The sequence below is a fragment of the Eleginops maclovinus genome, chromosome 19 (genome assembly GCF_036324505.1).
Source record: "Eleginops maclovinus isolate JMC-PN-2008 ecotype Puerto Natales chromosome 19, JC_Emac_rtc_rv5, whole genome shotgun sequence".
Taxonomy (NCBI): domain Eukaryota; kingdom Metazoa; phylum Chordata; class Actinopteri; order Perciformes; family Eleginopidae; genus Eleginops; species Eleginops maclovinus.
Genome location: NC_086367.1, coordinates 4,307,813 through 4,319,971, shown reverse-complemented (window position 1 = coordinate 4,319,971; position 12,159 = coordinate 4,307,813). Strand labels below are relative to the sequence as shown.

Sequence of the window (12,159 nt, the reverse complement as noted above, 5' to 3'; positions counted from 1 at the left end):
ACAAAGAGTGTTGGATACTTTTTGAGTAGTTCAAACCTGATCTAAAATAATGCTTGAACAAGAAGCTGTTTCATCCTTTTGCAATCCCTTTGAAGCAATCAGGTTATTAAGTAACTGATCCCAAACCCTTTTGGGCACGGCTTCTGATGCCAGAACAAATAGCTGCTTGCACAGCTAGTCCAGAAGACTACATTTCTATAGAACGTTATAATCAAACTTCGTCTCAAAATAAAGTATTGTGTATAGCTTGTTTGCCTGGTTGCCAAAGTAATTTCCTTCCGGTATGATAAGTCAAACTTAATCTTTGTGTTCCTACCTTGAGTTTCTTAAGGAACTTGTTTTGCCTGAAGAGGCCCTATTATGCTTTTAGATTTTCCACTTTCCCGTGGTGTGTTTTATATGTTTTATAAGACAATCATTTACCACACACCACAGCAACTTAAATTTCTTTTCGCAAACCTTTGCAAAAGCCCTCTTCTTAGCCACTCTTGACTTCTTAGTGTCCAAATTTTCACTCTGGTAACACTTGCGTAATATCTGGTCTCCTTTCCTTAGTTATTGGGATATCTCTAGCCTAGACTCTCACATTGATGCGATGCTGCTGTGCTGTCCTTGCTGATCCGCTAAGGTGCATACTATCTATGTATACTAATATAATAATATTATCATTAAACTATAGTATATCAATAATATCAAGATTTTGAAGATTCAAATTATGTTATAACACAATACAACTAGCCTATTATATATTTCTACCTGGCCTTAGAGATAAGAAACCGTACACAAATATCTTCCAGATAAATTGCTGTGTAATCTTAAACAAACAACTAGCTGCAGTGTGACTGGATAGTTATTGCAATGAAGCCTAGCCAACATTAGCCTGGAACCCAGGCTCATTCCTTTGCTACCGCCAACTGAACACTTTTTTGCAAGAAAGGCTAAGCCAACATGGCTAGCTAGCAACTGTGCCACTAGTTGCCGACTGCCCAGTAATATTGACTTAACGTTAGCAAACTGATGTGCTTAGTTAGCAGTACAACGTTAGCTAACGTACTGTGGCATAAATAGCAGGATGGTGCGCCTTCAAGTGTCTCTTCAGGTTGGTCGTATTCTTCCCAACTGATTTGTAGCCACATGGCGTCTCTCCTTCTCCCGCAGTAACCGTGCAGTGTGTTTCCCTTTCATAAATAAAGTGTGTCCATATATCTAGTCTTTTTTCCCGACTAATCCCTTTTTGCACTGAAGCCATCATCTTGTTATTTTCTCACAGTTTGGACATCATCACTTGTAGCTGAGGCATGTGAGTGACGTGTGCAGATTCCCAAAATGCCAACTAATTCACCCAATGACAGGGATGCACTTTGACAGACAAGACGGACAATTTGGGGAAAATAAAATATCCTGCATTTTGAATGTTCGATAGTCCACCATTAACACTTTAGTCCCGTCTCGTCAACAAAAGCAAAATATAGATTATTTCATAGTTTTTATTAACAGAAATCTATTTTTAGCTCTTCATCTTCTCGTCTTACTCATGTAAAAAAGGTTGTTGACGAACATATTTCGTCATAGTTTTCGTTGACGAAATACTGATTATTCTTTGGGCCACTGGTGCCTTTATTGGAGAGAGGGAGTTGAAAGGGTTTTGACATAAATAAATAAAGTGTGCCTCAAATTGACTCATTCAGGTATTCCATCTCATAGCTGTATACAGAAAATTATGTATAGCAAAAAACTGAGGGAAGGAAAACGTGATATTAAATATGACAGTATTCTGACAATGTTCTGCAATTCTTCGGACTGTTATTCTCACAATAACATTACGTAATTCTGACCTTATTCTAACACTATTATGACAGAGAGAGAGAGTTGAAAGGGGTAGACAGAGGTGTTGACATGCGGAAATGTTCCAGGGTCCTATTTGAAACTGGAATTGCTGTTTTCTGAAATTGTTTTAAATTTGACTTGGAAGAGCCAAAATAAACCCTGTATTTGTCAAACATCTGCCTGTCTGACCTGAAGTAGCATTTAGGGCTTCTACCCAATATTGCATCTTCACTTCACGTAAAGAGCAACTCAATAATTTGATACAGGTTTTGTACAAATAAAAAACAGGATGTATCGACATGTTGTGGTTAAAATGTGGTCAAGTTTAAAATTCCATACTGTGTGTGTGTGTGTGTGTGTGTGTGTGTGTGTGTGTGTGTGTGTGTGTGTGTGTGTGTGTGTGTGTGTGTGTGTGTGTGTGTGTGTGTGTGTGTGTGTGTGTGTGTGTGTGTGTGTGTGTGTGTGTGTGTGTGTGTGGCTTCCAGACTTCATGTAAACAAACTCAGAGACTCAAGTGTGTGTGTGTCAGTGCATAGCCTGATGTGCTACATGCTTGTGGGTGAGGGCAGTAGCTTGGGACTTGCCTTCAGAACCAGAGGGTTGCCGGGTTAAGTCCCGATCAGACCAAGTACAGAGTGTATGTATGCCCCGATTGTGCATGGGTGTAAAACATTTCCGTTTTATATAAGTATTCTTTTTTTCTGTGTATTTCTTGCACTTTTGACCCTGAACTATGAGTGGTTGTATTTAGTCTGTGTGTTTTATCTCCAGAAATCAAAAAGTAAACAGTTCATTCTTTAGCGTAGAGTCTGTTTCACTGCAGTTTGACTTTTCACAAGTGTGTTTAGAGAGCCTAGAATCTGCAGTGAGGTTACGTTGCTCAAGTATATGTTTCCTGTGGTGATAAGTCAGAAATACACGCTCTTTGCAAGACTCTAGATGTGTTTATACTTCCAAAATTAGATCATTTAGACTAAAGATGGATAGAGAAGGGCCTTCAAAGTGATCAGTTTACACTTGAATAGCGTCAGACTTATGTCATATTAAATGTGACGTTTCCTTTTCCTCAATTTTCTGCATACAGCTATGAGAGGGAAGAGAAAAACATGTATGAGTCAATTTGAGGCACATTTTTAAATTAATTTTTTTATATGTATTTGGGGTTGCTAATGGAGAAGTGCATGTTCAATGAATATTGGATTTGAAGAATGATTCTGTTTCAGCACTACAAAAGTTTCTGGAGATATCTGGGTCCTGAGATTTCCTGTACATGTTTGTTAGTTTTAAGCTTTATTTCCCCTCTGATTTTCCAGAAAATGCAGAGCAGTCAGAGCTGAAACAGTTCTTCGACCTGAACTACTCACATATCTACTATGTCTTCTTCGAGAACTTCGTCACCATTGAGGTCAGCCTCAAACAAAAAGGTATGTTTTACTCACTGTCAACGAAGATGAGCTGTAATTGGTCAGCTTTTTAGAAACAAGGCAATGTTCTGTTGCTATTAAGACTACATCACGGTGCTTTGTTCTCAAGTTGGTCTGTGTGTTTCAGGTCACAAATCTCAGAGGGAGGAACTGGACTCAATCCTCTTTATATTCGAGGTAAGAAATATTATATCCTATGAAAGATATAACGTCTTTTTCACGCCTTGAAAAAAACCAAAAACTTAAGTCAATTTTGTTTATGCTGTTGATGTGTAATCTTAAATGCCAACTAGTATAAAAAATAGAGAACTTAAGTTAATAATAAAATGAAGCTCTGCGGTTAACACAAGCATATGAGATTAACATGTATTGTCCAACTACATAAAATATATCAGTGAGTAAACCACTTGTTAATGTCCTACGTTTCTATGTGTTGATAGGGTTGATAAGATTTGGTGTCTAAATGAGACTACTAAATGTCCTCACAAAGAACGTTAGCTGCGATTAGCTTAGCTTATGTGACTGTGATGTAGTTTGTTTATAGCCTAAACTTACTTTACTTCTGGTGTTTGCATTTAAACTTCAATTTTCTAACTTCCTGTAGGTAATCTGGGTCAGTACCACAGCACCAGCTGACACTGACCTCAGACCACGGGCATTCAGCTCCACCGGACCGGCCGGTTCAGCTTAGAGTGTCCAGGATAAGATAGCAGAGTCAATGTGTGTGACCTCTGTATGGCCTCACACACTTTAAATTCAAAACAAGCCTGTGCAAGTACGCTGAGTTCTTGGACAAAAGATTAAAGGTTTCCACAGGGAAGCATTTGTTAGGAAAAAGATGGACGAAATAATGGAATGTTACAATTATTAAATAAGGAATAATTACAGCGTTTTATTCATCAAAGGGAAATAAAAGAAGGTCCCTTTCTCTATAATGAACAGCTAGCTGCATATTATCCTGCTTATTGAATGGCTACTTATTTTTTAAATTATCGTACTGCTTCCACTAGAAGAAAAAATAGTCTGTTCTAGCATCCACATTTTGAACTGTGGTGAGAGCAATGCAACAAATTGACCAATCAGAATTGAGTATTCATGTTATAATTCTTAATAAACCTATACCGACTCAAACATATTCATATGGAATGTATTTTTTTGCATGATTAATTATTTAAATGTGGTGAACCAACCTGTAAAATAAAAAATAAAGATAATTGGGACAGTAGTAAATATGTAGAGAAATAAGCTCATAACACAGTACATACAAAATCTTGTGGCAAAGAATGTTCCTGCTACGGTGGGCACAGGTTTGATTCCGACTCATGGAGCATTCATGCAAGTCATCCTCTCTTAAAAAATAACATCAAAATCTCTTTTTTCCTCTAGAAAATACTCCAGCTCCTGCCAGAGAGAATCCAGAGCCGCTGGCAGTTCCACAGCATTGGTAACTCACACCAAACCCTTTCTTCAAACACACTACAGGCAATCTCATGAACAGAATGTGTGCTGCAGATCAGACAGTCCCTGCAAAGCAAGTCCAACTAGTTTTGCTTAGAGTATATGGATCATATCACGCAATGTCAGATACAAACCTAAAATGTTCAAAAAGAGGAAAGCAGTGTGCTGTTGTCCTGTAACCCTGCATGTATGTAGAATTATTGTCCGGGTTGGTTAGCTTCTCTGACACCCAAAGGATTAGTAGTGCTGGTATGTGTTTTATGTAAGGGTATTACATAGCTACGTACTAAATAGATGAACTACTTGACCCACAATATTAATTTAAATTGATTTCATTGGTTTAAAAATGATTGTGTTACTTCCGCTTATAAAAATAGTCCGTTCTGGTGCGTACCAACTACTGGAACTGCCGCAATGTAACTTAAAGTGACGGCAGCACTGATCGAGATTTCCTTTAACTGTCCAAGTCTGTTCACATTTATTTTCCATGAACCAGTCTTTAAACACTGCCAGAGCCCATACCCTGTTCGCTTTAGTGTTTACTTCCTGTTTGTCTTCTTCCGTTGTTTCCATTAGTTTTGACTTCCTGTCTGTCTTGTCCTGCTGTTACCGTTAATGTTTACTTCCTGTTTGTCTTCTTCTGCTGTTCCCGTTAATGTTTACTTCCTGTTTGTCTTCTTCTGCTGTTCCTGTTAGTGTTTACTTCCGGTCTCTCTTCTTCTGCTGTTCCCGTTAGTGTTTACTTCCTGTCTCTCTTCTTCTGCTGTTCCCGTTAGTGTTTACTTCCTGTTTGTCTTCTTCCATTGTTCCCGTTAGTGTTTACTTCCTGTTTGTCTTCTTCTGCTGTTCCCGTTAGTGTTTACTTCCGGCCTCTCTTCTTCTGCTGTTCCCGTTAGTGTTTACTTCCTGTCTGTCTTCTTCCGTTGTTCCTGTTAGTGTTTACTTCCTGTTTGTCTTCTTCTGCTGTTCCCGTTAGTGTTTACTTCCTGTCTCTCTTCTTCTGCTGTTCCCGTTAGTGTTTACTTCCTGTTTGTCTTCTTCTGCTGTTCCCGTTAGTGTTTACTTCCTGTCTCTCTTCTTCTGCTGTTCCCGTTAGTGTTTACTTCCTGTTTGTCTTCTTTCATTGTTCCCGTTAGTGTTTACTTCCTGTTTGTCTTCTTCTGCTGTTCCCGTTAGTGTTTACTTCCTGTTTGTCTTCTTCTGCTGTTCCCGTTAGTGTTTACTTCCTGTCTCTCTTCTTCTGCTGTTCCCGTTAGTGTTTACTTCCGGTCTGTCTTCTTCCGTTGTTCCTGTTAGTGTTTACTTCCTGTTTGTCTTCTTCTGCTGTTCCCGTTAGTGTTTACTTCCGGTCTCTCTTCTTCCGTTGTTCCCGTTAGTGTTTACTTCCTGTTTGTCTTCTTCCGCTGTTCCCGTTAGTGTTTACTTCCTGTCTGTCTTCTTCCGTTGTTCCTGTTAGTGTTTACTTCCTGTTTGTCTTCTTCTGCTGTTCCCGTTAGTGTTTACTTCCTGTTTCTCTTCTTCTGCTGTTCCCGTTAGTGTTTACTTCCTGTCTCTCTTCTTCTGCTGTTCCCGTTAGTGTTTACTTCCTGTCTGTCTTCTTCCGTTGTTCCTGTTAGTGTTTACTTCCTGTTTGTCTTCTTCCGCTGTTCCCGTTAGTGTTTACTTCCGGTCTCTCTTCTTCCGTTGTTCCCGTTAGTGTTTACTTCCTGTTTGTCTTCTTCCGCTGTTCCCGTTAGTGTTTAATTCCATCATAATTCCAAAGCTGCTCTCCAGAAATATAACAAATAATATTCTAAAGCAGGGGTTTTCAACTGGTTTTGTCCCAGGGACCACCATTCGGACTAGAAAGCAATCCGCGGCCCACTGATGTGCCTGCGCGTGCGCGTGTGTATTTGGTGTTACATGCATAGCTCAATGCATGAAACATGAAAGAGAGGCCACGCAGATTTTATAATAATAAAAGTAGATTTATTAAATTAAATTAAATTAAAGATTATTTTAAAGAAAGAATAAAGAATAATAAAGTGTTGTGCAATTCAGTATTGGGAAAAGTAACTAAAAATGTCATGCAAAGTCAGTCTAGGTGTGTGACAAAACAACAACGGAGAACAAAAATCCAACAACACCGGAGAACCAAAATCCAACAAATGAAGACCAAGGCAGCCTCAACTGCTGGCTGGTCAGGGCTTTTATAACCCAGCCAGGACAGACCTGTCACCAATCACCTGCTGTAGAGACAGAGAGATTGAGAAAAGCAGAGAGAGATTGAGAAAAGCAGGGAGAGAGAACAGGCTTACCATTAACACAGGGCGGGGCCTAAACCCGCCAGGGTCGTAACAGTGAAAACATGGGAGAATTAGGCCTACCTGTCAGTGTGATATCTGGGCGTGGTGAAGTCCACACAGCCTGTCTATTCGTGGCGAAATGGTAGACAGAGACAGTCTCATGTCATTCTCTGGATCAAGCCTAGCCCTGTACTTATTCTTTAAGTACGCCAGTGTAGAAAAACCACTCTCACACAGGTATGTGGTTGGAAAGGGCAAAAGACACCTCATTGCTTTTGCAGCAAGCTGTGGAAATTCTGTCTGGCAACTTATCCAGAATTTAACAAGGGGCTGTGTGTCGTACATATGCCTCCTGACAGAGTCTGTGGACATCTCAATCAGCTTATCCTCTTCCACAGCCGTCAGACTTGACCCTACTGATGCATCGTCACTGAATGGGAGCAGGATCCACTTGCTGTCACGGCGCCACTCTTCCGAATCAGTGAAGTACTTTGCGAATTGACGCACAAGCTTCCTCAAATGCTCACATATAGTGTCGTTGATGTCAGTGCTGTCAGGGTATTCCTCAACTGAAGGAAACATCGCCAAGTTATTGCTCTCCACTCGTTCGATCCACTTTGACATTTTTTTCACAAATGCGTCGAGCTTCTCGTAGAGCTGCATGACGTTTGCATCTCTCCCTTGCATGGAGCTGTTCAACTTGTTCAGCTCTGCAAAAACATCTGTGAGGTACGCCAGCTTAGTTAACCAGTAACTATCGTTGAAATTGGAAGCCAGATCAGAATGCTTCTCGCACAAGAACTCGTAGATAGCTCCGCGTAGTTCAAACACACGGGCGAGCACAGCGCCGCGAGACAGCCAACGCACCTCTGAATGATAAAGGAGAGAGCTGTGTTCACTTCCCAAGTCATGGCATAGGGATGAAAACAGGCGTGTATTCAATGCGTTTCGTTTTATGAAGTTGACCGTCTTGACAACGACATCAAACACACCACTGAGCTCAACACTGAGATCTTTGGAGGCGAGAGCCTCTCTATGAATCAGGCAGTGTGTCCAAATTACCCCCGGAGCCACCCTCCTTACATGCGCAAACAGTCCAGTCTTGCTGCCACTCATGGCTCGGGCCCCATCGCTGCATAATGCAACGCACCTCTGCCACGAGATATTGTGCTCCGTGAAAAAATCGTCCAGTGCTTTAAATATTTCTACACCGGTAGTTCGCCCGGGCAGTGGTTTGCAAAAAAGAAATTCCTCGCACATAGTGCCACTGTCCTCGTATCGCACAAATGTTAACAGTTGCGCATCATTAGTAACATCTGTCGTCTCGTCGATTTGAAGGGAAAACAGAACTGTCTGAAGTTTTGCCATCAGCTGGTCTTTGACATCATTTGCCATTTCCCCAATTCGTCTTCCGATTGTGTTGTCTGACAACGGAATAGTTTTTAATTTGTTGGCACATTCTTCGCTTACCATAGCTCTGCACATATCTATGGCTGCTGGCAATATAAGCTGCTCTGCAATGGTATGGGGCTTCTTACTTTTTGCAACCCTGAGAGCGACCAGATACGATGCTTTCAGTGCGTTTTCATTTATTTTTGCACTCTTCCTCATGGTAGCCTGCTGTCCTTTGAAATCACGCAACATCTGTTGCATGTACTCAACGGGTTTGGCCTTCAAGTGGACGTGATGCGTCTCCATATGCCGCGTAAGTTTCGACGGCTTCATAGCTTCATTACAGAGAATTGTTGAACATACGAAACACAGTGGTACCTCCTCTCCTGCTCTGTCTGTCGTCACTGTGAATCCATATTTAACATATTCCTCATTGTATTTTCTTTGTCGTCTTTTTTGCGAAGTTGACGCTTCGGAAGCCTGTCCTTGCCCTATCGTGGCGGCCTGTCCCTCTGTCGTGGCAGCCTGACCCTCTGTCATGGCAGCCTGTCCCTCTGGCACTTTCCTCACTACAAAACGATCCATTGGTGCTAGATATATAGCTAGACTAGTACATATGTAACAAATGTTTGCTGTACTACAACCTATCTTAAAATACTCTCGTCGGCTATGCTTATAAATGTGTGTCAACTTTGCTCGCAAGACTGTACGTAATGAATAATAAGTGAGGTTAGCGACGCAACTCATTACCATTAGCGAATCACAGGCTACCATAGACTGGATAGGCGCAAGGCTACATTCTGTCAGCTTGAATTTCCTTTATATTATTTTAAACATATTTTTCACGATATGTAACGGTATTCTGGAAATGTGTTGAAATATCAAAGCGAATTTATATTAAAAAAAAACAATGGTGAACTGATCAACATAGGCTCTTGTCACGGACCACATGCAATGCCGCCGCGGACCACCAGGGGTCCGCGGACCACCGGTTGAAAACCCCTGTTCTAAAGTATTCCACTGTGTTTTCTGATGGAGGAAAATGATTGTTAGTTTGGACCCCGCTGCTGTAAATTGACCGGACCTCTTTAGGTTGGATTGATAAGAGTGCACATAGTCCCTTCATCACAGCATTCTCCAAACCTCTGGGATGTCCATTCAGGCAATCAGAATCAAGTTTTCAACTGAACCGTGTAATAAAATGTCTTAACTGCGTTTTGGAAACACACATTTTTCACCTGAACAAAAGCCTGTGCAAAATCAGCTTTTATTGTTTTTAGAGCTGGCAAGCTTTATGCCATTTAACTGTAATTTTAAATGACTTTGTTTCTTTCTTCAGGGCTGATCCTCAAGAAGCTGTTGCACACTGGGAATTCTTTAAAGGTACACCTGCTGATCCGTTATCACCTCTCTGTCACTGTCCATACCTCATCCTGATGACTCGTACAACCTCTTTTTAATCAAAGTCTTACTTAAAAATGAACAGGTAAATGCTGCAGGTAAAATCTGGATCCTCTTCTCCATCTCTCGTCTACCTTTTAGATCCGTCGTGAGGGCGTGCGCCTGTTCCTGCTGTGGATGCAGGCGCTGCAGAGTCATGCGGAGCGCGAGCAGCTCTGCATGTTCGCCTGTTTGATTCCCGGCTTCCCGGCTCCACTCTGCCACGGGACCCCACGCACCCTGGACACTCTGATCAACCCCCCGCTGAGTCTAACAGAGAGTTAGTAGAAAGAAGTTTTGTATCTTGGATACGATTTGGATCCACCTACATTTTTTTCTACACTCTATACAAAGATAGAGAGAACAAATTAAGCAGTATTCATTGTATTATAAATGTGAGATGACCCTGGTTTCCTCCTACAGCTCAGGTCACCCCAGAAGAGATCACCCCATTGGTTCCGCCCCAGTCAGGTGACAAGAACCAGGAAGACCTCACCGCTTACTTTTTAGAAGCCCTACTTAAATACATGGTAAACCAGGTATTATCATCATTCCTTACTAACACCAATTACACCTTTGAACGTGTTGTAATGCCTTACTAATACGTGGGAAAAGCAGTTATTCGGCCTGTTATTTACTGATGTATATCATATTGATGGTACAGGGAAGTATTCATCTAATCTTTAATATAAACACTAACTTCTTTAACACTAATGTCCTCCCTTATTGACTTTGTTTCTGTATTTCCTCTTCCTGCGGCTGCTATCACGCACACAGACACTGATAACATTCTTTCCTAAAAACAATGGAGCTCTTCTCCGCTTGACCCTGATTAGTGTGCGTCACGGTCTCTTTATAACGTGTGTGTGTGTGTGTGTCCACCAGGCCAAGTCTCTGGAGTGGCGTTGCAAGGACAACCATGAACGCGGCTTCAGCTTCCTCTTCGGTCACTTCAGGAAGTTTTATCTTCCTCACATCTTTCCCAACTTCGCCATGGAAACCAGCCTCTACAACCCCATACTGGGTCAGTTGCATTAGCTCTTAAAGGGAGAGTGCAGATTTTTTTGGAATGGGGTTGCATGAGGTACTTACTCGTAGTCAGAGTCACCTACAAGTGTCAATAACAGTTTAACTGTTCGCTATATTTAGAATATTAACAACACTTTACCTTGTGGTGATGCAGCAATTAAGTGAGTGACAGGGCGCTTATTTATAGTCTCTTCAAAGCCACCAAACTCCATTGAAATATGCAGTGATTTTAGATAGTAAAACATGAAGGGTTGCTTGTCTATCGCCGCTAACTAAGGTTAGTCAAGATTCACCATGTCACAAAATCACATAGTAACTGACCACGGATGAGAAAGGAAACCAACCACTCCCATAATTTGCAAGATGAAATACTGTTTTCAATGGGGTCTGGTGGCTTTGATGAGAGCATAGATAACAGCTTCCGTCCCTGTTGGAAACATAGACTGTCTCAAGTTTAGGCTTTGAAATATTTAAGAAAAGATAAGATAAGATGTACCTTTATTAATCCCCGTGGGGAAATGTGAGTGTTTAAGCAGCAACAAAGAGGACAAACAGTACAGGTTCACACAGGGATATGAAACACACATTTAAAATGATAAAAACTAAAACAAATATGTACAGATAAGTAACGAGAGTATTGTTAAAATGTTAGCATATATCCTACACTTAATTAATAAACCCTTAAATGGGTAAGCACAGGAAGATATTTTGGAAAATGTATTATTTACTAATGTCTAATGTATCTAGGCTAGAATTACAAAATGTCATCTTTATGTTTTATCTTATTTTTTTAATTCAAGTTACACTCTGTATCTCCCGAGATACGTTGCCTATTTAGGGTATACATTATAACACCAATGTTAAGTCCATGTTGCACCCATAGTACACCTGTGTCATACAAATGTTACATGTATATTTCCCCTGTATACAACCATGTTTTGTCCATATTACACCCCGAGGTGGAAAAGTACTCAGATCTTGTTCTTGAGTAAAGTAGAAGTACTCAGATCTTGTTCTTGAGTAAAAGTAGAAGTACTCAGATCTTGTACTTGAGTAAAGTAGCAGTACCAGAGTGTAGGAATACTCTGTCACAGTAAAAGTCCTGCATTCAAAATGTTCCTCCAGTGAAAGTAGAAAGTACTCTCATCTAAATGTACTTAAAGTAGCGACAGTAAAAGTAGTCATTGTTTGATTGGTCCATTTCAGAATAATATCTCTGATATGTTTTATAATTATTGATCATTAAAGTGTTCTCAGAGCTGGTAAAGGTGCAGCTAGTTTGAATGGCTTTGTATACTGCAGGG

General features: G+C 40.7%; 2 protein-coding genes across 2 annotated transcripts in view; one reads left to right on the top strand and one right to left on the bottom strand.

Moving 5' to 3' along the window:
- Nucleotides 1-12,159, top strand: part of ralgapa1 (Ral GTPase activating protein catalytic subunit alpha 1) — a 92,112-nt gene that overhangs the window by 1,561 nt on the left and 78,392 nt on the right. The window contains 7 exon segments of the mRNA XM_063908578.1: nt 3,141-3,251; nt 3,379-3,428; nt 4,638-4,695; nt 9,726-9,769; nt 9,929-10,106; nt 10,250-10,356; nt 10,712-10,850. Coding sequence (XP_063764648.1) covers nt 3,141-3,251; nt 3,379-3,428; nt 4,638-4,695; nt 9,726-9,769; nt 9,929-10,106; nt 10,250-10,356; nt 10,712-10,850 — 687 coding nt within the window.
- On the bottom strand, nt 6,504-9,407 carry LOC134881126 (protein FAM200A-like). Its single transcript, XM_063908269.1, has 2 exons — nt 7,076-9,407; nt 6,504-6,937 (listed from the first exon to the last, which is right to left on the bottom strand). Exon 1 carries the CDS (start codon nt 9,158-9,160, stop codon nt 7,079-7,081), a length of 2,082 nt encoding a protein of 693 aa, XP_063764339.1. The 5' UTR covers nt 9,161-9,407; the 3' UTR covers nt 6,504-6,937; nt 7,076-7,078.

Coding starts and splice junctions, on each gene's coding strand:
- LOC134881126 (XM_063908269.1), bottom strand. CDS start 9,160: ATGGTAGCCTGTGATTCGCTAATGGTAATGAGTTGCGTCGCTAACCTC.